The sequence below is a fragment of the Tripterygium wilfordii genome, chromosome 7, assembly GCF_013401445.1.
Source record: "Tripterygium wilfordii isolate XIE 37 chromosome 7, ASM1340144v1, whole genome shotgun sequence".
In the NCBI taxonomy this organism is placed as follows: domain Eukaryota; kingdom Viridiplantae; phylum Streptophyta; class Magnoliopsida; order Celastrales; family Celastraceae; genus Tripterygium; species Tripterygium wilfordii.
In genome coordinates this window covers 1,778,830-1,801,875 of record NC_052238.1, presented here as the reverse complement: position 1 = coordinate 1,801,875, position 23,046 = coordinate 1,778,830, and the positions used below count along the sequence as shown (strand labels likewise).

The following is a 23,046-nucleotide window of genomic DNA, read 5'->3' as shown; positions in this document are numbered from 1 at the left end:
AAGGTATAAAGATGAGATCTTCAATGACCAATGCTCAGGCTACATAGCCAGCGGCAATATCCCCCATTCACACCCATAAGCAGGGTTTTCGAATTCACCAGCTGAGAAAAATTAACTGTTGCAGCACTGATTCATAGCCAGGCACATCTCTAGTATTGATGCCTGCTTCTGAAATCTAAATCTCAGAGAACGAAAGCATGTTCGACATAATAATCCAGTATGCGTTTTCTTTTATTCTAGAAGCCATAGCTTGAAAGTGTTCCCTCTGACTCACCTTTTGCTTATCATCCACCTTCCAACGTTGCGAGTCTTATATGCCTGATAATATGCACGATATATGAGATCATAAAAAAAACCCTGAAATTCTTAGAAAATAAGAAAATTTCAAAGATGAGGTAGGTTACCTAATCATTCATGAACAAATTAGCAAAGAAATCATCTCCAAACCATGTCCCCCATAAATTTAAGGGCAGGAACACCTCTTATCTCCATCTCAATGAGGGGTGACTGGATTAATTTCAAACCTCCAAGTTCTGGATCATTCCGGATCATATTAAGGGCACGCATCTGATCCTGCAATATTTAAAGCTGCTTGTTAAAGCCATTCTTTAAGCAGTTTTTAGGATCATTAGGGTTAAAGTTTTCCGGCAAATCATGGACCACAACAACAATGTAAATTATGGCTTATGCATGACAAAATTGTGTACCGAGACATCACTTCAAAGATTGAATAAAAAAACTCAAGGGTATAAAGGGTTTTCTTGAAAGCAGTTACGAAAATGATTTGCACTCAAGTCCTTGGTCTATTCAAAGAAACAAGAGTAAAATGATAATTTGCAGTCAGAATGCCCACAAGGTCATAGGAACATCAAATTAAACTGAAACGATATTGGGCAACCTAATGAAAATGTTATGCTGTCCTATATATAAGTTCAGAAAGTCTAAACAAGACATTGAGTCATCAAAGACATAAAAAACATTCAAAAGATTTCCCATTAGCTATACCTTTCTCCTCACAGCACAAAATTTGCAATCCGACCCAGAGGGCGGTAGAACCTGATTAACAATAAGCCTCTGAACTGGAACACTTTCTTTCCTCAATGACGCATGCAACCTTGATGACTCACTTATTGCCATAACCTTCATAAGCATGAATAACCACAAAATCGTGAAATATAACTATAGTCTATAGCCCTTAAAACATGATTAGCAAACTACGCTCCATTGTAGAAAGCCTTTTGTTAGCAGAATTTGTGTGCTTGTTTCATCATATGCTTTCTAGCTGACAAAGATTCAATCAAGTATTTTGAAAAATCACGGAGGTGACAACAAGCAAAGCAGTTATGAAATGTTTCCAGTTTAAGAAGCCGATCTCAAGTGACAACATAGAATATAAATGTTATTAGAAGTATTGTACCAGATTTATGGTACAGAAGTGTGAAAATTCCAGCTAAAAGTTTTAGAAACTTGTAGTTACAAAATATTGTATAAAGCTCCTAGTTGTGTCACAATAAGGCTGCCTCAACTCATTACTCTCCATAGCCACACAAGTTTTAGGTAATGCACATTTACAATTACCCAGTCTCAGCGTAGGCATGGATTGCAACATTTTTTGACATGGCAAAACATCTCCCTTGAAACTGGAAGAGCACCCTTCTCGTCACCCAGCCCTCAGGTCAAGGGTTCAAATTCCCCTGTTCTCATTGGACGATGAAAGAAACAAAGCAGGGAAACAAGAAAGCCTATAAGGAAACATACTACTTGGAAAGACTGATTAGGATCAACAACCCAACTAGGTCAAAAATTATGCATTTCATTACCATAATATAGACACCATGGGTCCATATAAAAGTGTACGCTGAGGCGTACCAACGTACCGTAGGAATTGTAACTACAACAAACTCAGTTGTATCCGGGTTATGGAAAAGGTCTCGGACTTTGGCCATCCTCTCCTTCAGTTGCTCCAGTTCTGTGGACTACATATTAGAAGACAAACATTTTAGGTTCTAGACACAACAAAAGAAATTTAAGAAAAAAGGACGAGGTAAAAACCACTACTCTAGTAAGCTCACAGTATCCTGCTGTGGTACTTCTTTCCCAAAGACAGACTTGATGGCTGAAGTGGCCGAAGCTAATTTCTTCTTCAGCTAGATTATGTAATAAAGGAAATGAAAATATGTAATAGATATCCAGCACATGGTAAAGAGAAAGCATATAATGGGCAATAGCTAAAGCTAGAAAAAGAAGCCCAGTGTGACTAAAATGTTGCACATGGAGCTAGAAAACAGGGCACTCAACCAGCTTTGGACCCATTAAAATCTCTCTTGCACACACATTTGTATATGAATGATTGAAACCCTCAATGCCATCCAAGGTTTCAGAATCATACCTTCATCATTTTGCCAATAGATCCATCCAGGAAATCAGGTAGGGATAGAAGCCGAAGTGTATGACCCTATATACCAATATTTCTATATAAGTGGCTAACCATGTAGTATGCTAGCTTCGAAGTGAACTTGTAGATTCACTGACCGTTGGTGCTGTATCAAGCACTATGCGTGAAAATTTACTATATTCTTGTGAATCAACAAATTGCATAACCTGAAAAGCGGTGTCCAGTCAGAAAGGCTGCATCATCTTTTAGTAAAGAAAAATAACAGTTCAAAAAAATCTCAGAAAGAGAAGTGATAAAACTATTTACAAGTTAATAGAAGACAAGTAGACAACACATGCCTTGGAAACTGCTAAAGCTTCATCTAGGCCAGGCGGAGGAGTGTCCAGCAACTCTTCCAGTTTAAGTTGCTCCAACTACAAGAAGAAAAGGTATAAGCATGAGGAACCATTACTCTACCATGGGAAGTTTCGGACTTTTTCAAAAATCAATCCCAAGTATCCATAAACAGTTCTGCAAGTTTCTAAGAGCTTTTGTGCCTATTTTACTTAAATGACCTGTTCATTCTCTTCTTTGGATCTTCAATCATAGTGGCTGATTAGTAATCAAGAAATGAGAACTGACTCGATCTCTAAATTCAGTTTCTCTATGCGACTGACCATGCCTTTATTACTAGAGCTACAAGACGACATCAAAACAGCCCATATAGCTTCTCGAGGACATACAAAATAAACAGAAAGAGGTAGTAAGGACGATAATTTCACGATGCCCAGAAATAACTTGAATACTTGGATAAACATACATTGATAAGACAGTACTAGATAAGTAAAAGCACATGCTCACCTGGCCAGCAAGCATTCCAAGACCCATGCCATCCATGATGTCCTTGACACCACTACCACCTCTCTTTTGAATCCTATTGCGGAAATCTTCTTTGGCTTTATCTGGATTTATCTGTCAAATTTTAGGTGTTATATATACATGTCAAAGAAAGTTGATATGAAATAACAGACCCTATATGGAAAAATCATTTTTCACATATGCTATGTTTGATTAAAAACCTCAAGAGCAAAGAGAGGGGACTCCACTCCTTCAACAGGAACAAGCCTCCCTCCTGACAAGTCCTGGAGATGGTTGATGCATGTATCATATCAAAATTTAGCCAATTAAATTAACAAACCAGGAAAAAAAGAAAGAGAAGCTCCATAATCGGAGATAGAGAAGGAAATGAAATTTCATACCTGCGCAAAAGAATCACTTAAGGAGTGAGCAGGATCAGTTGAGACTACTATGGTTGGGTGGCCATTATTAGCAAATTTTAAAGCAAGGGAAGCAGCACAGCTTGTTTTTCCAACACCTCCCTTCCCACCTAACATGTAATACTTCCGCTTGTTTCCAGCTGCCATCTCATCAAACCCAGCAACAACTTCAGGAGTAGTTGTTTCGCCTCTAACTATAGTGAAACATTCATTACAATTACACTAATATAACTTGCAGCTTGAAAAAAATTTCAATAGACTTGCAGAAAGAATCAATTATATTGCAAGATCCTGGGACTCGGCCCCAGCATATCATAGTTGGCTTGCTATAAAATTCATAATAAACCTTACACAGTTACACTGTCATCAAGCCTCTGGACCAAGAGGATCACTCTATAGTAAGTGAATAAATATCAAATTGTACTTAAGGTCATAACCTAGTAGCAGAAGATATCAATTAGACCTGGTAATTTTTACCCGTCAAAGTACCATAGATATCATTACTTGTACAGTAACCGGTGAATGGCAGACAACTGTATAATGCAGTTTGAGTCTGTTATTGCAGCACTCCTCTTCAGTGATCCACTACAAGGTTCAGAAGCCCAAAACGTAGAAATCCTTAAAAGACTAAATTAAATGGCACAAAAGATTTTATTGCATGAAAATATTTTCCATATTGACTAAGTTTTCACACCTATAATATTTTCACTAGAGCAATCCATGACAGTAAGAATCAAAAAACCATTGAATTCGAATTCCTTAGATTGGAATTTCCACAAACTTAAACGCTTGACGATGCATTCAGAAGAAAGAGAGTGAAGGATGGACGACAAAACGGGCTCACCTTGAAAAGGAGCTTTAATATATTTTCTATTGATTGGAGTCGAAAGAGAAGTGAAATTTGTAGTTAGTGTACAAAGGAGAGGGTACTTTTGGTTCGTATTTGAAAAGCGACGGAACACAGCCGCCATAGCTATGGAATTCTTCAGTGCAGAGATTGTTTGAATGGGAAGAAGCGACGATGAATAGTGTAAAATAGACTAGAGAGAGTGGGGAAAACAAAAAAGCGCCCCGCTGTTTTTGGTAACAGACATGTAGACAACCGTCGGGGGTAAAGAGCGGTCTTGGTTAGGGTTTCACTTTCATAGACTATTGGGCCCGGGCCCCAGGCCCTGACAAGGCAAAAGTAATTCCGAACCGTCTTAGGAAAATGTTTTCAGGATTGGGCTTCGCTTATGAAACGGGCCGGCAAGTGGTCTTGCTTAGGGTTTTATGATTGAGCTCGGCCCCAGCTCGTTATATCCGTTCAGTAATTTCCAAACCGCCTTCGGGCAGGGGTTTTACAAATTGTGCCTTTGCGTATGTAACAGGCCAGCTCAGCTCGGCCCATTGTGACTTTTAGGTATTATTGTCTTTTGGTGGAAACGTTAGGGCACTGAAGCCTCTCATTAGCTACGAAGGCCCATAACATTAAAAATGACTAAACCCTATACTGCTAGTGGATACAGTGTAGTAGCTCTTGGACCCTAATTACATTCCAAGTTCTGGTTTTCTCTTTAACGATATACCATTCCGCGCGATTCATTATTTAAAATATAGATAAAATGTGACTGTTTTATATTTTAAAATTTTCATATCCAACCAACATTACTTATCATATTTTATACTTCATTAAAAATAATATTTCTTTATCTTTCCTTTGTTATTATATTAATATCAATTAATTTGAAAAGAGAGCCGAGAGTGACAAAAAAAATTTATCTCTAAATGTAGGTAATCAATATTCATGTTCATAGGGAGGTGTTTTTTTTACTATTAACGGCGCTCTTTTATAAATAATATCTCATGTATTCATCGGTGCTGCGTAATTTTTCGTGACGAGAACATGTTATGATAGAATACATCTTCTTTATCTAGATAAAATTGAAGGTTTTTATAGAAAGAGTCATGTTTAGATAATTTGATGTGAAAGTTATGAACCGAATATTAAAGATTTTGTGGAAAATATGTGGAAAGTTCAAAATCTTGGATCCCAAATTCGCAATTAAGTGTTGATGGAGACCGTATGAGTCTTTTCTTTCGTTTTGAATAGTCCCGATGAAAAATTAGATGGGCCTAGACCTGGGCCCAGTGAAGCGACTTGACCTGCCATGAATCTTGTACCGTCGCAATCAAAATGTGAGGGAAAAAAAGAAAAAAAAATGAGAACTGGGCCAACATTAATCAACTTCAGATTAGGATGGCAATGGGGCGCGCCCCCGCCCCTCATCTCCACTGGTGTGCCCCATACCCGCCTCACCCAGCGTGTTGGAGCAATATTTAACCCCCGTTCCACTCACATATATGATCAGTACACATACCAACTAAGCTACTTAATGTTTTCTTGATTGAATAAACACAATAATCTAATATATTGTATTAAAAAAATCATTACTATTAAAATGAGATCTAAAAATAAAATTATCTTACGCATGTGGAATATGTATATATATACATATATAATTATTTTATATATATATATATACATGTATAGCGGGTCGGGTTACGGGACGAGGTGCGGATCAGGTGCGGGGCAAGTTGGGAGGCAAACTAGTCCTCGCCCTGTCCCGTAAATTGGTTGAGATTATTTGCCCTATTCCCACCCCGCACAAGTCTCGAATAGGGAAAACCCACACGGATGGGGTGGATCGGACACCCCAATCTAAGTTGATAATGGTTTGTAAAAATCAATTGATGGGGTGTATTTAAAAAAAAATGGGGTGTTATCTTTATGATATTTATGAAAGTCTCGCTGGAATCCAAACGACGAGTGCAATTGAAGTCCGCTCGCAAAACAATAAAGACAGCCACGACACACTGCTACAGTGCAGTACGGGACAACGGCCTGGTCCACTTCCCTTCCCTCTCAGTAACCCGTCCGTACGCCTGTGCTCCGTCTCTTTGTCGCACTATATCGCCGAGGGTTCAATGGTGGTTTGAGCGTCTTCGTTCTCTCCATTACCTCTTTAATTGCAGTCTTATCTGAAACTGTGAGCTTTCCTCTCCATAATACCACTATTTCTTTTTAGTATTTTTTTTTGGGTGGCAAATACCCACTAAAAAGTCTCCACGAAGAGTGGCCTCCGGCATTGTTCTCTGCATGCTCGCTTTTCGGCTCTTAATCTGCCTGCGTTGTTATGTTAACTTACGGTCACTGAATAGTGAACACCCTCTTGCTCCTCTGTTTGTTTTTCTTATCATAAATATATGTGAAATAATTTCTTTGTTATTGGATGCTTGTGGCTCTTTTTCATCGTTTTGGATTTTTTAGAAGGAAAAAAGAGGTTTTCTGATAGCTTTCTGCCTTTAAAATCGGTGTTGTATTTGGTTCATTTTATCCATGTCACCTATAATTTGTTATCGTGAGTGGTGGGATTTCTACTGAATGTCTTATAATTTGTTTATTTGAGAAAACAGAGTTCTGACTGTTTGTCTCTTACGGTTGGAATGGTGACATTGACAATTTTATTTGGCCCTAAAACGGCAGAGGAAGCTACAATGCAATAATGAGAATTCCATTTCGGCATTTTCGTGTATGTGGGTCTAAAAATGTTGTAGTAGAAGAGCAACAGGTCTGCCTTCATACTCTATACATGACCATAAAAAGGGAAAATAAATTGCTGGAACACTTAATCTTAGATTTAGTGATTTAATTTTGGGTTATTCTCATAATGGAAATGGAATGTTATAGCTGTTTACCTTCAAATGCCTATTACAACAACGTTGAAGTGTTCAAATACCATATGAATATATGATACTTAAGTGGAAACTCCATACTCGCTATTAATACTTGTGTGGGAGAAAGGAATATTTTCTTTGTATCTTTTAATCATATTGATTATGCACATAGAGGTTTTTATCTAAAACTGAAATATATTTCAAGTAAGTTGCATGCCTTCAGGCAACTTGGAAAGAATAAGAGTATGAGAACTTTAAGAGGTACAAAAAAAAAACAAAGAAAACAATTTTTGTTCCCGTTGTTGGCGAAAATCCCAGCAATGGATATTTGTATCTTCCATGTGTGCCTTCGTGTTTTGAACTATCTATGAGGAGTATCATTCTAATTGAATGAAAAGAGGACTCTCCATTTTGTTGGGAAATGAAAACGTCCTTAATTTATTAATTCAGGTGTGTTCTTTTTCTTCTTTTGGTAGCACGAAAGTCGAAACAAACTTTGGCCTTGAGTTCATGTATTACTTGTTTACTAGCTTTATTTCAATTTGGTCACATTTATTGTTGCTTCATTTGTTTACAACTTTACATCTATTGAACCTTAGTGTTTGATGTTATCATGAACTTTTGACGCATTCTGCTTAGTGGGGCGATGGACAGATATTTCACATTTGGTACTTTTGGCATTTTAATACAGGCAAGGTAAGTCGAAATTTGGGACCATGATGGATGCATCAAAGAACACATTACTAACTTCAGAGGATGGTGAAAACTTGTTCAGTGATAGTCTTACTGAGGTAAAGTTTAGCCTTGTTCATTGGATTTGACTTTTTTCTTTTTTCTCTTTATAGGAATTAAAGTTGGAGTCTAAGTTGTGCTATATCCATGTACATGAAAAGAAAAAAAAGAAAGAAGGGTCGGAATAGTTGTTGGATCTAGAATTGAATAACTTAGAGTGCGTTTGGTTTGTTTTTTGTTATTTGTTTTCTATTCTCTATTTTTCATTTTCATTTTCTATTTTCTATTTTCTATTTTCTGTTTTCTAAGAACTAGAAAATGCGTTTGGTTTAAAGTATTGAAAATGGTTTTCAATTTTCAATTTCCTGCGAGGACATGTAATCACCTCAAGATAGACATCAATCGTACTCCTATCCCATCAAAACAATCCCTTGCACAATCTGTAGAACTCTCTACAGCTCCAAGAAACTTTGACATCTCTAGGTTTTGATCAGGACTATTTCCTCAAATACATGTCAATCAATGCACCAACCTTCTTTGTATTTTGTCCTTAGGCTCTCTCACTATGAGCAAACACTTTAATCAGTCTTAAAATCAGATTAACATCATAAACACCCATGTTATCATGCTCGACAGAGACTAGCAAATCATCCAATGTTGTTTGTTCAAGCAACCCATCTGTTAGAGAAGTGAAAGGATATGTTAGAGAAGTGAAAGGATATGTTAGAGAAATAAAAGATTTGTATTTCACTATATGTTGATTGTGTACAACATGCCTTTATATAGGCGTTATAAAGGAAAAGTAAGAAAAATAATGTCAATAAAGTAAATAAAAGATGTTGTTGATATCTTTGACAAATTCAAAGATTTTGTTGATTTGTCAAAGATATCATTGATATTTTGTAGATATCTTTGACAAATTCAAAGATTTTGTTCATTTGTCAAAGATATCAAAGATTTTGTTGATATCTTTGACATCCTCCCTCAAACTCAAGTTGGTGCAGTAGAAGTAAGCTTGAGTTTGGAAACTAAGTCTCTGAAACGACCTGGCAGGAGTGACTTGGTGAAGAGATCAGCAGGTTGGTCAAGAGTGGATATTGTCAAAGATAAATTTCAAAGATATCAAAGATTTTGTTGATATCTTTGACAGAATTGAATAGAAAGAAACCAACAAACCGAGAAGCCAAAAAAGGAGCAGTCCGGCGACACGCACCAAAACCCAAACACAAAAGGATGGGGATCCAGCTCTGAGAATCGAGGCTACCAAAAAGCAAGAAAAAATCCACATGGGAACCCAAGAGAGCAGACAAAGGAACACCAAGACTGCACGTAGAAATCCGGAATGGGACCAAAGAGGGCAAATAGTAAGATTAACAGCAGCAAAACTCCGAGAAGAGACCCATCTCTAGAGAAGCCTTAAAAACGCAGTAAAAGGACTCCAAGAGAGGACCGAGATCTTAGCACCAAGAGCGATGGTAGAAACAGCAGGGAAAAGCAGCCAGAAACATGGACACCACCATACGGCAGCAGGAGGCCAAAGGAACGAACTGCGAGGAAGCATGCTCAAACTGATGAAAAGGCAGAAGAAGCAATCGGGTCTAGCTAGGGGTCCGAGCAAAGGAGTACCCCTGGAAGAGCACGACTAACGGCGGAAGGAGCACCGCCACGGAGGACACCAAAACTCAAGAAAAGAGAAGAACATCTCAAAGGAGACCGCAACCGACTGGGGACGGACCCAAAACCAAGATCCCACCTAAGGAGTGTTGGACCAAGGCTGTAATAATATGTGCTGTATCAATGGTAGTACGTACACTACTCTGGAGTGCCTCAACAGGAGTGGCTCCGATACCATGTTAGAGAAGTGAAAGGATATGTTAGAGAAGTGAAAGGATATGTTAGAGAAATAAAAGATTTGTATTTCACTATATGTTGATTGTGTACAACATGCCTTTATATAGGCGTTATAAAGGAAAAGTAAGAAAAATAATGTCAATAAAGTAAATAAAAGATGTTGTTGATATCTTTGACAAATTCAAAGATTTTGTTGATTTGTCAAAGATATCATTGATATTTTGTAGATATCTTTGACAAATTCAAAGATTTTGTTCATTTGTCAAAGATATCAAAGATTTTGTTGATATCTTTGACACCATCAATTAATTTCTCCACCCATCTCTGCAATTTTTGCTCAAACCGAAATTAGACGCAACCCACCAATTAATTTCTCCACCCATCTCTGCAATTTTTGCTCAAACAAAAATTAGACAACCCATAGTACCCAAAGCAGTCCCCTGCAAGAAAATGCAGTTATCGATCCAGGGATGGCTACATAGTCCGTCGGTAAAGGTCGGAGTTGAAATGGCGGCCATTGTAGTCCGAATCAAAGAAGAGGTCGAGACCAAGGTAGATACGGAGACGTAAAGCCGAAGAAGAAGATAAAAGAGGGTGTAGAGGGAAGAGAGAGAGAGAGAGGGCATAGCTAGATCTTTTTGGCGACGAGAGGTACGGCGGTTTCTTTTGAAAGGCGATGAAACGAAACAAAGACACAGAGGACATAGAAAATCAGAGCTGAAAGGGCAATAAGACGACGGAAGCCCGTGTTTTCTATTTAGAAAACGACTTTTTATCGTTTTCCAATTTTCTACATATTTTCTGTTTTTTTATTTTCTGTTTTCTCAAAATTTAATAACCAAACGTGTTTTCTTAATTTTTTCTATTTTCTGGAAAAGGAAAACAGAAAACATATGGAAAACGTTTATACCAAACGCACCCTTAGTTTTCCTTCTCATTTCTCACCACGACTTCTTTTGAATAGAAACTTAGTTTTATTAAATTTAGTTATGAATTTATGAAATTTCAATATAAATGTTTTCAATTTTGATGATTGGTAACATAGGGAAAAACCATTCATAGTCATGACTTCTTCCTTGACATTTATGATCCACTATATGAGGTTTTGGAGCAAAAATACTTTTTTTGGACTTTTTTTTCTTTTTCTTTGTTCCTCATAATAGTCGAAGTACTTTGCCCATACATTTTAGTCCAAATTACCTTTGTGTAGGTTGACAAAGACGTATTCAGTTTTGCTGCCTTGGAAGAGGAAACTTCAGGATTTGAACAAATCCTGATGGAACCTGAATATATGAATAATAATGTTGGTGGCAGTCTTAACTTTGAGGCTTTTGATAGGCTCAGCTTGTGGAAATCCTATGATGTTGATAGCTTTCCATGTAAACTCGAGTATGATCAGATGAATTTGGATGATGGTAAGAAACAATTCAGCCTATAATTGTATTAAACTTTTTTCCTTGCATTATTTTCATTTGAATTCCAATGATGCATTCAAAACTTCTTGCTGTAAATTGACTTGCTAATTGGCCAATGATGGAAATCGAGGTTTTTCCTAGACTAATGGTTGAGTTACTAAAACCAGCTCAGCTTGTGGACTGGTAAAGTGCTTATGAGCCATGATAGATGTTTTGAATTGTGGTTTGCATAATACACTTCATAACTGGTTCAGATTAGGCTGCTTTGTGAATGTATTAGATGCCATTTACTATGACTGAGATAGGTTTAAAATTTCATCGTTCATGTAATGTTTGTTTTGGTTACTACTTGCTAATGACTCATCTTTTTTCTATATTTTAGATGCATGGGGTTTTAGCCTTACACAAGGGGGAGACGAAACAAAGCTAAGAGTATGCCCCTGCCATGATCATTAATTTTCTATGTTTTTTATTATTTATTATAGAAATTCCTGAAAATAATTATGACTGTGTCCTGTATTTGGCATTTTAATTCTTGAAATAGTTTCCCTCTAGTTCTACTGTATCCGGATGTGTTCAAACTAATCATATTGGGTCAATTATAGCCCTCGACTGTGTATTGTTTCTCTGTAGTTTGTATTATGGATATTCCTCACTCTTGTAAGGCAGGATATGTAGTTTGATACTTGTCGTCTAACATGTGGTAACACATTTTGATTAAAAAGCGTTTTAACTTTCAGATCTTTCCCTTCCCAAATTTCCATTGTTTCTTGGATGCACACATGCTGTCATTTTTCTCTTGACTTCAAATATTTTTACTGATTTGACCTGCTCTGTAATTAGTGATTCTTGTTCTTCTCTCAGACCCCGTATGCACAAACATAAGTCTTAGGGTTTTGTCGAATTACATGAGACTTAAAGAGACAAAGACTTATGTTTCAGTTTGTTAGCGTAGATATTATCTCCATTCTTCCTAACACTGAATGTAGATGCTTTCCGCTTTCATAGTTTCAAAATGAATGGTGGCAAGGAACTGATGAGGGTTTTCTTCATGAAAACTATAGTCTTCAAGCTTCATGTGAGGAATTAATCTATGGTAAGTTGTAAGAACAATATATTCTACTAGTCTGGTACGAAATTCTCATGGAATAGCATCTTCATCTGAGATTTCCTCCTCCCCTCCATCCATTTCCTGCAGATGCTGAACCTGCTGATAAATCTTCCAATTTGGACTATGGCGCAAATGAAGAATCCTCCCCAGGAAATGTGAGTTCAGATTGGCAATCCTCTGGTTTTGAAGGTGGAGATTACAGAGCTGAAATATCAGATTCTTCTTCCACAAGTGTTATGCTGCTTGAATCTTCATATTTAAGGAATCCACTGTTCCTTGACCAGATGACAGTTGAAGAGCTTCAAGAGGCCTTTCAGAGAATGTTTCGACGTGAAACACTAGTTACAGACAAGCATTGGTTAAAGCATCGCCTTTTATTTGGTTTGGAGAACAAGGTTACAATAGGGAACAATTTAAAGCTTCTGAAGCAAGATAAAATTTCTGATGGAAATGAAAGGAAATCTATCTTATCGTCCACCATAGCTTCGCATGGATGTGAATCTTTGATGGCCTTAACTGAGGTTGGTGAAACTGGATTTTGTTTCAGAGCTGGTGCACTTGTTAATGGAAGGAGAACATATAAGCCTCGTAGAAGACATAATTTAGAACCTTTAAAGCACCATATATGTCATAACACAAAACATGAGTTCTCCTACTCAGCTGAGAAGGTCTTGCACACTGGTTCTTACAAGCAGTGTCACCAACAGGGACTTGGATCTACATCCTTGATTTGTCAAGGGAAATCTTTTGAAGAGGCTTGTTACCAGGTTCCATCTGATTCACCAGTCCAGAAACGGCACTTCAATACTTCATTTTTGGTAAGCAATGCCATTAACTGAGTTGCAGGGGTGCAACCTAAAGATCATAAGTTCAATTCTTGGAAAGAGTCTTTTCACATATTGTGTGGGGTAAGGTCCGCGTACATCTTGTATGTTCTTGACCCCGCCCACTGCGGGAGTCTTGTGCACGGGATTGTTTATCTTTTTTAATGTCATTAACTGAGTTGTGCTTAATATTGTCTTTTCCCATTTTTCCTCCATAGAAGATCTATCTTTTATTAAAGTGTCACAATTTTGACATAGCTCCTCTTTCACTTGGCATTTTGACAATATCAAAAGTCGGTGTCATCAGTGTACTGAGGATTTTTCTTAAGGTTATGTTGTCTCTGTCTAGGGTCATAATTCTGAAGACTGCACAGACAGTAGAGCGTCAGTTTTGAATGACAATTTTGAAATGGAACTGTCTTCAGCGGAACCAGATGTTGACAAAGATGATTGTGTCACAATTACTACTAACCAAACGAGCAGAAAGAGAAGATCACACAATAACTACTGGACCAAATCTGAGGTTATAAGATTAATTCAAGGTGTTTCTCAATGTGGAGTTGGAAGATGGAGTTGTATAAAGAGGCTACTTTTTTCATCAACCCACCGCACTCCAATCGATCTCAAGGTATTTCAGGGTATTACTAAATTCCTGGCAAATTCTACATTGAGATCTCATATTCTTTATTCTACTCGGATTTCAGGACAAATGGCGAAATCTTTCAAAGGCTAGTTCCAGTTTGAAGAATGGACGAAAGGTAAGGTGGTAGACTTCTTTTCATTTTTCTCATCTAGGAAAGCATGACACAATCAACCCATCTAGATTTGTGTCCACCACCACACCCTTTCTTACTTTTTCTGTAGAGGAGGAGGGAAAGAGATGTGCTAGATAAAAGGCATGTGGATCATTATCGGTATTCTGTTTGTTGATTGTTAGTCAAGTTTTCCCAGATAAGAAGTAACTTAGAAACTCAAGCAACTCCTGGATTTTTTTTGTTCAAAACAAACTTTATTTTACTTGTACTCTTGAGACATTCTTTCTGAATGTACCTTCTTTTGAAATTCTTGAGCATGTAGTCATTGGTAAGCCATCTCTGCCCCAAGACGTATGCTGGTTTTGTATACAATCTTACACACACCTTGTTAAGCCGTCTTTTCCAACTTCTGAGGCAAATTTCCCTGCTTCTGTTGTGTTGCGTAGCATGAACAGTATCATTTTAATGGTCAAGAATAAGCATCATCCACAAATATGATTCTCTTTGATAGAAGCCTAGAAGGTAAATTTATGTGAGAAGATGTTAGTTTCTCGTTTGTTTACTTTTTGCTAGGCACTTTGACCCTCGAAGATGAAAGATATTAGTTGTTGGAATTTGTTTCATTTTTGTGTTAGTTTACCATTATAAACCTAAAATAGCTTGTGCAGGTTGAGCAAAGGAAAAGGCTAGGATCAACACAATTATCAGAGCCTATTTTGCGTCGAATCAGGGAGCTGGTTTTGTCACGTCCTATGGAAGCCAAGTCTAAAATCAAAAGAGCAGCTACTCTTAGCACCAGCATTACCAACCATCAGTTGTTTGTTGAGAGAAAGAAATTGCCATCTTCCCCATAACCCTGGTGCGGTACAGTACAGTTAGAACTTTTCATTGAAGGAAAAAAGAAATCGCAGAAAACAAGTAATTGAATACTGAATATGATGGCATTACATTGCAAATATAGGTATACAACTTTTGTTAGCTTGTATGGTGAAGTGCTTACTTTTGGGTGTCTCATTGGTGGGGAAATGTTGGCTAGATGGCATGCAGTGGTGTTAAAGAAAATTTTGCACTTCACTTTGAAGTTTGACAAGGTCAGTTGTAATTCTTCTTTCAAATGTCCGTTAATCATGCAAGTTAGCATGCAGAAAGTGGAAAGATCTGTCTTCCTTCCAACGATTGACCTACACTGTCATGCTTCTCATCGTCTACTTTTCGTCCTTATAATCTACCATTTGTCTTTAAGAGACTGAACTTTAAACCTGGTGAGGAAAATAGCGTAAGAATTTACAAACGCTGCTGGATAATTCCGGACTACACTAAGAAATTACGAACTCTGGACTATACTGAATTATATGTGGTGTATTACAAACTATATAGGGATATACCGCTACTGGGTTCTAAGAAAATGATATAAATATGCTTGTTATGAATCATATTTTATCCTCATGTAATAATAATCCATTACTGACTTTGTTCCTTTCGAAGTAATTAACAATGAGAATAGTCAATTTGATGGTAAGACAGAATCAACTTCGGTCACCTCCAATCACTTTTGTTTGATGTATTGTTTATGCTTGTTGAACAAACTATACAATATTTTCCTCTTTTTTCCAGTTCCGTCACATTCAATACACCATTTAAAAAACAAAACTCACCAGCCACGGCTCATCTAGGAGCCAACGAGACTGAAATCTCTGTCGGTATCTTCATCTTATCCGACCAGCTCTTCGATTGTAAATACAACTTCGAAATTTTACCAGCCACGTGTCCCATGTCTGGCCGTTTATCTGGATCCAAGTCGACGCAATCAAGAGCTACACGTGTTAGCTTCACGGCGACTTCCACCGGGAACGAGTCCTTCAGCCTCCTATCCACCCACCTCCTCAATCTTTCACCACCACCGTCCCCGCCCCCGCTGTCGATCGCATCTGCTGCCGTCTCGATCAACGAAGTCCTCATAAACTCACCTTTCCCTCTATCAAATTTGTACTTGAAAGGCTCATCACCTGATAATAGCTCCAGGACTACGACTCCAAACGCGTACACGTCCGACTTCCGAGTTGCGATACCTGTGCTTTGGAATTCCGGAGACATGTACCCTCTCACGCCTTCGAATTGCTTTCTATTGCTATCAGATCTCTTCAATTGTTGCGTTGAAGAAGACTCCTCAAGCATTTCCTCGATTTCACCCCTAATAGAACGGACAGTTTTGGCCTCATTATCGTCCGTCTCTCCACACAATTGCGCCGCACCAAAGTGACAGATCTTGGCGTTAAATGACGGTTCAGTCACCATAATGCTACTGCTCTTCAAGTGATTATGAGCAAAAGTTATGTTTAATCCAGTTTTGTTGTGGATATAATCGAAGCCGTGTGCTATATCCGTTGCGATCTGCATTCTGGAGATCCAGGTAGACAAGACCGTGAAATTCGGGTTCTTTTGGTTCCGCAAACATTCGGCGAGATTAGCGCCGTGAACGAAGTCATACACGAGGTATATATAATCTCCTGAGACTGAAGCCCCGAGGAGCTTAATTATACTCGCATGGTGGCTCCTGCATATCACCGACAACCGTTCTCTCAGCTGTGGCATCTCGATTTTGCGTCTGAACTTGCGCTGGAAGATTATGCAGTCTCGGCCCCGCAAGGAGCCGCGCCAGGATGGGGTGGAGGAGGAGGAGTGGCGCTTGGCGAGGAAATTGTTGGTAGCTGCGCGAATCTCGGATAAGTCGTAGAGGTGAGGGTTCTCCGGTAGTGTGTCTCGGAGGCTGGAGAGGGAGGTTCGGCTGGATAGCGTTGTGCTTGTTGTAGAAGAATAAGAAGAAGTAGGTAGGTAATTTGAAGTTGAGGGATCTGAAGAGGAGCTGGTGGTGAATTTCGGGGTTTTGGTGGCCGTGCGAGAGGACGGAGTGGGTCGAGCTCGGGGGGTCTGACTCGGACGAGACCGGGCTGAGTTGGGATCGGAAGCTTCAACAGCCATTTTGGTTTTGCACATAAGACGGGAGCTGATTCAGCGAGACACCAGAGATTTCTGTTGGGGAAAACTGTTGACCTTAAAACCCATCATTGACGCGGTGGGGGGCCGATTGGGTAGTCGTCGTCGAAGCTTTGGAGAAGTAGGATCCCTACGTTGCTAACGTATAGCCACTGTGCAAAAAGCGATATGATTGGGTTGGTGGATGATAAAAGTGGCTGCCGATGCCTCTCCTTCTTCCTCTTTCCTATAAAGATACTTTTGACAGCCAGGAAAGTTCCAACGGTTCAAGGAAGCAAAGACGTCATTCCAGACAAAATAGTTTCTCCTTATTTGGTCCTTTATAAATAATTAATAACTGACTGATTCATTCATCAACATGGCATTATATACCATAAATATACACAATACTATAAGCATACTGTCTAGTAGCTATTCTATGGCATCTCATGTACCTGGTTTTTAGCCATCAGTTCCCGCATCACCACCATATTTTTTCCTGGGGATGAAATGGTGGTTGTTGACATTGGTGGGAGGATATTCATCTGAATGGTGCAAATTGGTAGCTGTATATGGCGAAGGTAAACTGATAAACAAGGAATTGGCTGTTGCTCTGCTTTGTGATGTCAAAGCGCAAGTAATTATGAGTAGCTCAATCTTGTGTTCATTATCAAAACTCATAAATAGCTAGTGTGTGGCCTTAATTGGGAAGAGACGGATGGATTATCTTCCTCTATTGGCAAAGCTAGCAATCAATCTCTAACTACAACAACATCACACTTATTTTCCCTTGGGAAGTTTCTTCCATTTTACTATTCATGTGGCCATGGGTTCTCTGGGATTTTTTTTACCAGACCCCGGCCTGGTGAATCCTAATTAAATCAAATAGGCCCAGTTGTATCATGTGGATCGTTTGTGGGCTAAACCCAAGGAATTGTAGCTATTTTAGGCCCACTTGTGAGCATAAGGCGACTGCAGAAGTCCATGGGCTTTTCTTATTTTTCTCGAAGGGGCTTAGTTCTGATGGGCCCTATTTGAAAGATCAAGCCCACAGCATTGGTGTTACTACGCTTTAATTAATGTAGTCCTGCTTAATAATTCATAACATCCTTCTTTTTTTTTCATAACTTCACAAAAGATAGTATTTTACAAGGTGCTCTTACAGAAATGGAGGGTGATTCTAGCAGCAACACCTTCCTTTTATTTTATTTTGATCATATTTATATTGCAATCGTGTATGATAACATGCAAAGAAAAGGAAGATGATATATCACAAAAGGAAAGCAACGCCAAGTCTTAATTAGGATCAAAGATTTGAAGAAAACCTTCGACTAAACCAGATAGTTGGCGAGATCTGCCACCATAATCAGCCACAGGCTCTGCCACACCTTCAAATTAAAACCCAAAACAAACAGTAATTAAAATCATTATCAACAATAAAAACACTAATTAATATCGACCATGACTCATGCATATAATATCATTAGTGAGAGGGATCCCAACAGTTTGTATCCCAGTTACGTATTGAGTTGTATGTACATAATTTCATGTGTATCATATAGGATATATGGAGTACATGAATTCACTTTATCCAACTCAAAAACTGATATAACTAGGATATCAATTTTTGAGATGTTTATCATTTTCGATCTAATATTACCCGTCAACGGTAGCTCCAGTGTTATCACCAGAATTGTTATCGAAGTCGGGTCTGGGTATATAGTGATGGTTGTTGACGCTGCTTCCAGGGTAGGCAGCATCGTCATCTTCAGCATTCTCTGGCTGTGGCTGCTCTTGTTCATGCCTTTCAATCACTACTAATGCTCTTTTCTTCACAGCCGAGCAAGAAGGGAGCTCAATATCATCATCATCACTACACCAAACACTACGTAGTACTTGCGCCTTTTTGCCATAGTTTCTTTATTTCGATTTACTACTAATTACCTGTTAATCAAACTGATAAATGAGCGCACGCAAGTGAATTAAGATATTAATTAATCAAAATATAACACTTCTAACCATGTATTGATTTGTAGAACTCACCAGATCGAGGAGAGAGAGAGGTGTGTGCTTGAGCTTGAAGGGTTAATTGAATAGCACAATTAAAATATGCTGTTAATATAGTGAATTAGTTTGCCAGGTTTTCCACGATATGACCTTTGTTTATAATATAAACATGGTGACTGGTCTATTAATCCACTGAAACGAGGCAAGAACAAGTGGGTTGATCATGCGTATGATGCCAAATTAATCTTCTTTTTGTCTCGATCTTTTGCAAATAGGAAATTCCCACTTCAATTAATCAGCTATATATATATATATATAGCTTTGGTTTAATTCATATCCACAGCTAGCAAAAGTCAACGGAGCACGATGGATTGATGGCTAATCTATCACATTCAGAGACATTCTGTGCATGGTTAAAGGATTCTATGTTGTAATTATGATTTCTATTTGAGCTCTCGCATAATGCAATTATTCTGGTCCATCAATTCCACCACCTACACAGTAATCAAGAGAAATTAACACCCATGAAAGCTTTCTCTCTTACCTTCACACTCTTTTGGACTCGAAACTTCCCGAGGGAGATAGAGATTTCTGATGAGGATTTGCTGAGCTTGTGTTCAGGGTTATTTAATGGCAGAACTGATACCTAGCTCCGTAACCACACTTCATGTTGTTGAATTGTTTTAGATGAACTCATTTGCGGGCTAACCGAAACCAGAACCCGGTTAACCCGATCATACTAAATAGGATTATTGGTCGGTGACGCACCATGAAAAATTATTGGGTTGGGCGACCCGGTTTGATGACCAGGCCCGGCCTGATGTACAGGCCTAGAACTAACTGGACACTTTAAGTATATCATTTCGACCAGGCCCACTTGTATAGTCTCTCCGGCTCAAATTCTGTTGGATCTTCCTTCTGTCACATGGCGAGGCCCAGTTTTTTATTGGGCCGTATTTGTAGTAGGACCGTAACCTGATGGACCATTTGTCAACTTGGACGGTCAGAACTTAAGCGATTTTAGGCCCAGTTGTAGGCATCCCGAGTCAAAACCCACCGCCCACGTGATTACGTTGTCAGACCATGCCAAGTTCCCAACATCATGTTAATTATCACAATAATCAACATCTAAACAGTATTTAATTACAGGATTACAAGATTAAACAGTTGATCGACCCATGCAAAACGAGTACTCGACTTCTCCAATGAAAACAGAAATGACAATTTCAATGGGTTGGTGGCAGCTGGTGGTGACTAACATATAACACCAAGTAATTAAAATTAGAGTTCTTATTTAAACCCTTGATTACGTTTACGTTCCAATGTAAATTGTCAATTAACGACTCCTTCTTTCAGGATTAGTTATAACATAATAGCGTGTTTAATGGAATGACTTGGGTGATAACTTAGTGATGAATCAATCTCTTTTGGGGCAAACCGTATAGAATTATAATGTTTTGAGTTCGATTTTCATTCGAAGTAATACTTTTGTGGTCATGTGTTGGGTTTTGATATAATTTATCATGTCCTCGTGTGGGAAACTTCCGTGTGCGAAGGCTTGACGATCGAAATTTAAACACATATCGCATGTTCAAAGGGTAAACCTGTAGGGTAGCGTTATAGTTTTAAAAAACGTGTTTAAGAAATATGAAAGAATAATACCGTCGTGGTAGTCACATTTTACCGTCATTATTTAGACAGACGAATTCAAGATCGATGTTGTCAGCAAAACTGGGAATTCCACAATTACCTTTTGAAATTAATAAAAAGCTTTGACCACGTCATTTTCATTTCCCAAAGTTTTCGAAACCTTAATTACTTAATTTGACTGTAAACTTCATTAGACCCAATAAAATATTGTTTAATGGTAATTAAATGTTAATTTATTTTCTTACATATGGTCTTGTATTGCATCACTAATATTGATTTTATGGGTCGAAATTCAAAGATCCGCCCGTCACTGTAGATTTCAGAACCTATTTTTGTATGACTATCAGGACCATCACAACAGAGAAGCTTCCATGTCTCATTGCATTACGACACCTTATAATTATAATATTAATTAAATATGTGTGTGTGTGATATCTTTGGAAACAAGGGAAACTATAAGGCTTATTCATTATCAACCACAACAAAAGAGCTGCCCAAAATTGAATATTATAAATTCACTTTTGTTGAATAAATATGCATCATATGTAATTGTGTACGACTGATATATAGTCTTGTTCATATTACGATATGAGGTTGGGCTTATATATATATACGTATATATACACACACATACCAATGAGAGATGAAACTTGTGAAGAACGATAATTGGTCAAAAGACACTAGATTTTTCAAGACAAAATGTATATTATTGAAATGTACTGTAATTTATATGGTGGCCACCATAAATCCTAATTTTCGTCCTCCTAAAAAAATATAATATTCAGTATATAGGACACCAGAAAAGCATTATTAATGTGTTGGGAGTTGTAGAGAATTGCAAATCGCAACCATATTTTAAATGTTGATATTTATTAGCTCGAGATTCACAATAATGGCACACTCCTCGAAAACGTTTTGTTGAAGGAAGTGGCCAATTAAATAATTAATCACCTTTTGACTTCAATTCGCAAACATATATGACGTTTTTTTGACTCTAAATTTTGGTCGGTATAATAGTCTATGTTTCTATGTTGTAGTTTCTTTATATCTGGATTGTTTTTTAACTCTACAAATTAAATTACCACACAACTCACGATGCTCTTTTTTCTTCTTCCTTTTTTAAAGAACAACAATGCAAATATAAATAAGCCAAAACAAATATATTTTTTAAAAAGCATCGGTATTGATTAAAAATACATGCATGTAATATTTTTTTAATATTGCTAGGTAGCTCATATAGTGGTAGCACACGTAACCCAATCTCATGTGACATTGACTCATCATGTGACATGATATTCTTGTAATATGGACTTTTTTTTTTCTTTCTTAAATAAAATTTTAAACGTTTTAACTCTCAAAATACATATTCAGAATCCGCGCATAAACCTCATTTTAACAAAATCCATTGTCGATGGGTTTTATCAGACGGATATTAATTCCATTGTTTTTGAAAAGAATGGAATTTCAAAAAGTATATTCTGGATTAAAAACAATTAATTCTAGTTTAAAAAATATTTGATTCTGAATTTAAAACAATGGATTATGAACTTGTTCTTAAAAAAAAAAAGAATTTTGAACCGTAATTTCAAAAAAAAATTGATTTTGAACTGTGTTTTAAAAAAACAATGGATTATGTACTATTCTTTTAAAAAACAATGAATTCTGGATTTTGCTATAAAAAAACAATGAATTTCTGCTCAGACCTATGTTTATTCCATGAATTAAAATATTAAAATAACTTGTTTTTTTCAATTTTGTCTCAGACCAATCATTATTTCACTGCATTAAAACAATGGAATAACTTATTCCACTCAATTTCGTCCCAGAGCAATGCTTATTTCATTGACTTGAAATAGTGGAATAAGTAAATCATTATTTTTTACTTGAAGTCCATTGCGATTTATTTGAATTACATTGTTTATTCGTTTAGCCACTTAAGTGTTGTTGTTATTCTAACCTATCAACGATCTCATTCATCCACTAACATAATATCTTCATTATTAACCACCATATTATAACTGAAATCCATAAAAAAATCATTTATCAACACTCAAAAATCAATGAAATGAAATTAAAAACAAAAAAGAACTAAATCAATGTTTTAAATCATTGAAAAAATAGTGGAATGACATCGAATTAATGGAATAACTATCTGTCTAATATTAAAAACAATGCAATAACTATATGTCTGATATTAAAAACAATGAAATAGCAATCTGTCTAAGATTAAAACTAATGGAATAACCATAAAAAATAATGGAATAACCATCTGTCTTAGATTAAAACCAATAGAATAACTATAAAAAACAATGAAATAACCATCTGTCTCATATTAAAACCAATAGAATGACACCAAAATT

General features: G+C 37.3%; 3 protein-coding genes across 11 annotated transcripts; 1 reads left to right on the top strand and 2 right to left on the bottom strand.

Moving 5' to 3' along the window:
- Positions 1-4: 4 nt before the first annotated feature.
- LOC120003096 (ATPase GET3B-like) lies at positions 5-4,745 on the bottom strand. 4 transcript variants are annotated; one of them, XM_038852006.1, is made up of 13 exons: positions 4,496-4,637; positions 4,115-4,236; positions 3,634-3,845; positions 3,454-3,516; positions 3,236-3,346; positions 2,734-2,808; positions 2,533-2,601; positions 2,390-2,455; positions 2,073-2,147; positions 1,878-1,976; positions 1,006-1,140; positions 405-573; positions 5-318 (listed from the first exon to the last, which is right to left on the bottom strand). In XM_038852006.1, the coding sequence occupies exons 3-12, from the start codon at positions 3,796-3,798 to the stop codon at positions 436-438; spliced, it is 996 nt and encodes a 331-aa protein (XP_038707934.1). In that variant the 5' UTR covers positions 3,799-3,845; positions 4,115-4,236; positions 4,496-4,637; the 3' UTR covers positions 5-318; positions 405-435. The 4 variants fall into 4 exon arrangements, 3 of the variants coding, with proteins under 3 accessions (XP_038707934.1, XP_038707933.1, XP_038707935.1); XM_038852005.1 differs by lacking the exon at positions 4,115-4,236 and having other exon boundaries at positions 4,496-4,745; XR_005469255.1 differs by lacking the exons at positions 5-318; positions 405-573; positions 4,115-4,236 and adding an exon at positions 1,579-1,694 and having other exon boundaries at positions 1,005-1,140; positions 1,821-1,976; positions 4,496-4,745.
- Positions 4,746-6,477: 1,732 nt separating this feature from the next.
- LOC120002757 lies at positions 6,478-14,912 on the top strand. Of its 5 annotated transcripts, XM_038851553.1 has the most exons (10): positions 6,478-6,680; positions 7,178-7,262; positions 8,060-8,159; positions 11,162-11,366; positions 11,749-11,798; positions 12,375-12,462; positions 12,565-13,295; positions 13,651-13,929; positions 14,006-14,059; positions 14,716-14,912. In XM_038851553.1, exons 3-10 carry the CDS (start codon positions 8,085-8,087, stop codon positions 14,908-14,910), a joined length of 1,677 nt encoding a protein of 558 aa, XP_038707481.1. In that variant the 5' UTR covers positions 6,478-6,680; positions 7,178-7,262; positions 8,060-8,084; the 3' UTR covers positions 14,911-14,912. The 5 variants fall into 5 exon arrangements, with proteins under 5 accessions (XP_038707481.1, XP_038707484.1, XP_038707483.1 ...); XM_038851556.1 differs by lacking the exon at positions 7,178-7,262 and having other exon boundaries at positions 11,290-11,366; XM_038851555.1 differs by lacking the exon at positions 7,178-7,262 and having other exon boundaries at positions 14,725-14,912.
- On the bottom strand, positions 14,749-17,614 carry LOC120002758 (lysM domain receptor-like kinase 3). 2 transcript variants are annotated; one of them, XM_038851558.1, is made up of 2 exons: positions 15,712-17,614; positions 14,749-14,912 (listed from the first exon to the last, which is right to left on the bottom strand). In XM_038851558.1, exon 1 carries the CDS (start codon positions 17,048-17,050, stop codon positions 15,722-15,724), a length of 1,329 nt encoding a protein of 442 aa, XP_038707486.1. In that variant the 5' UTR covers positions 17,051-17,614; the 3' UTR covers positions 14,749-14,912; positions 15,712-15,721. The 2 variants fall into 2 exon arrangements, with proteins under 2 accessions (XP_038707486.1, XP_038707487.1); XM_038851559.1 differs by lacking the exon at positions 14,749-14,912 and adding an exon at positions 14,922-15,315.
- Positions 17,615-23,046: the final 5,432 nt, after the last annotated feature.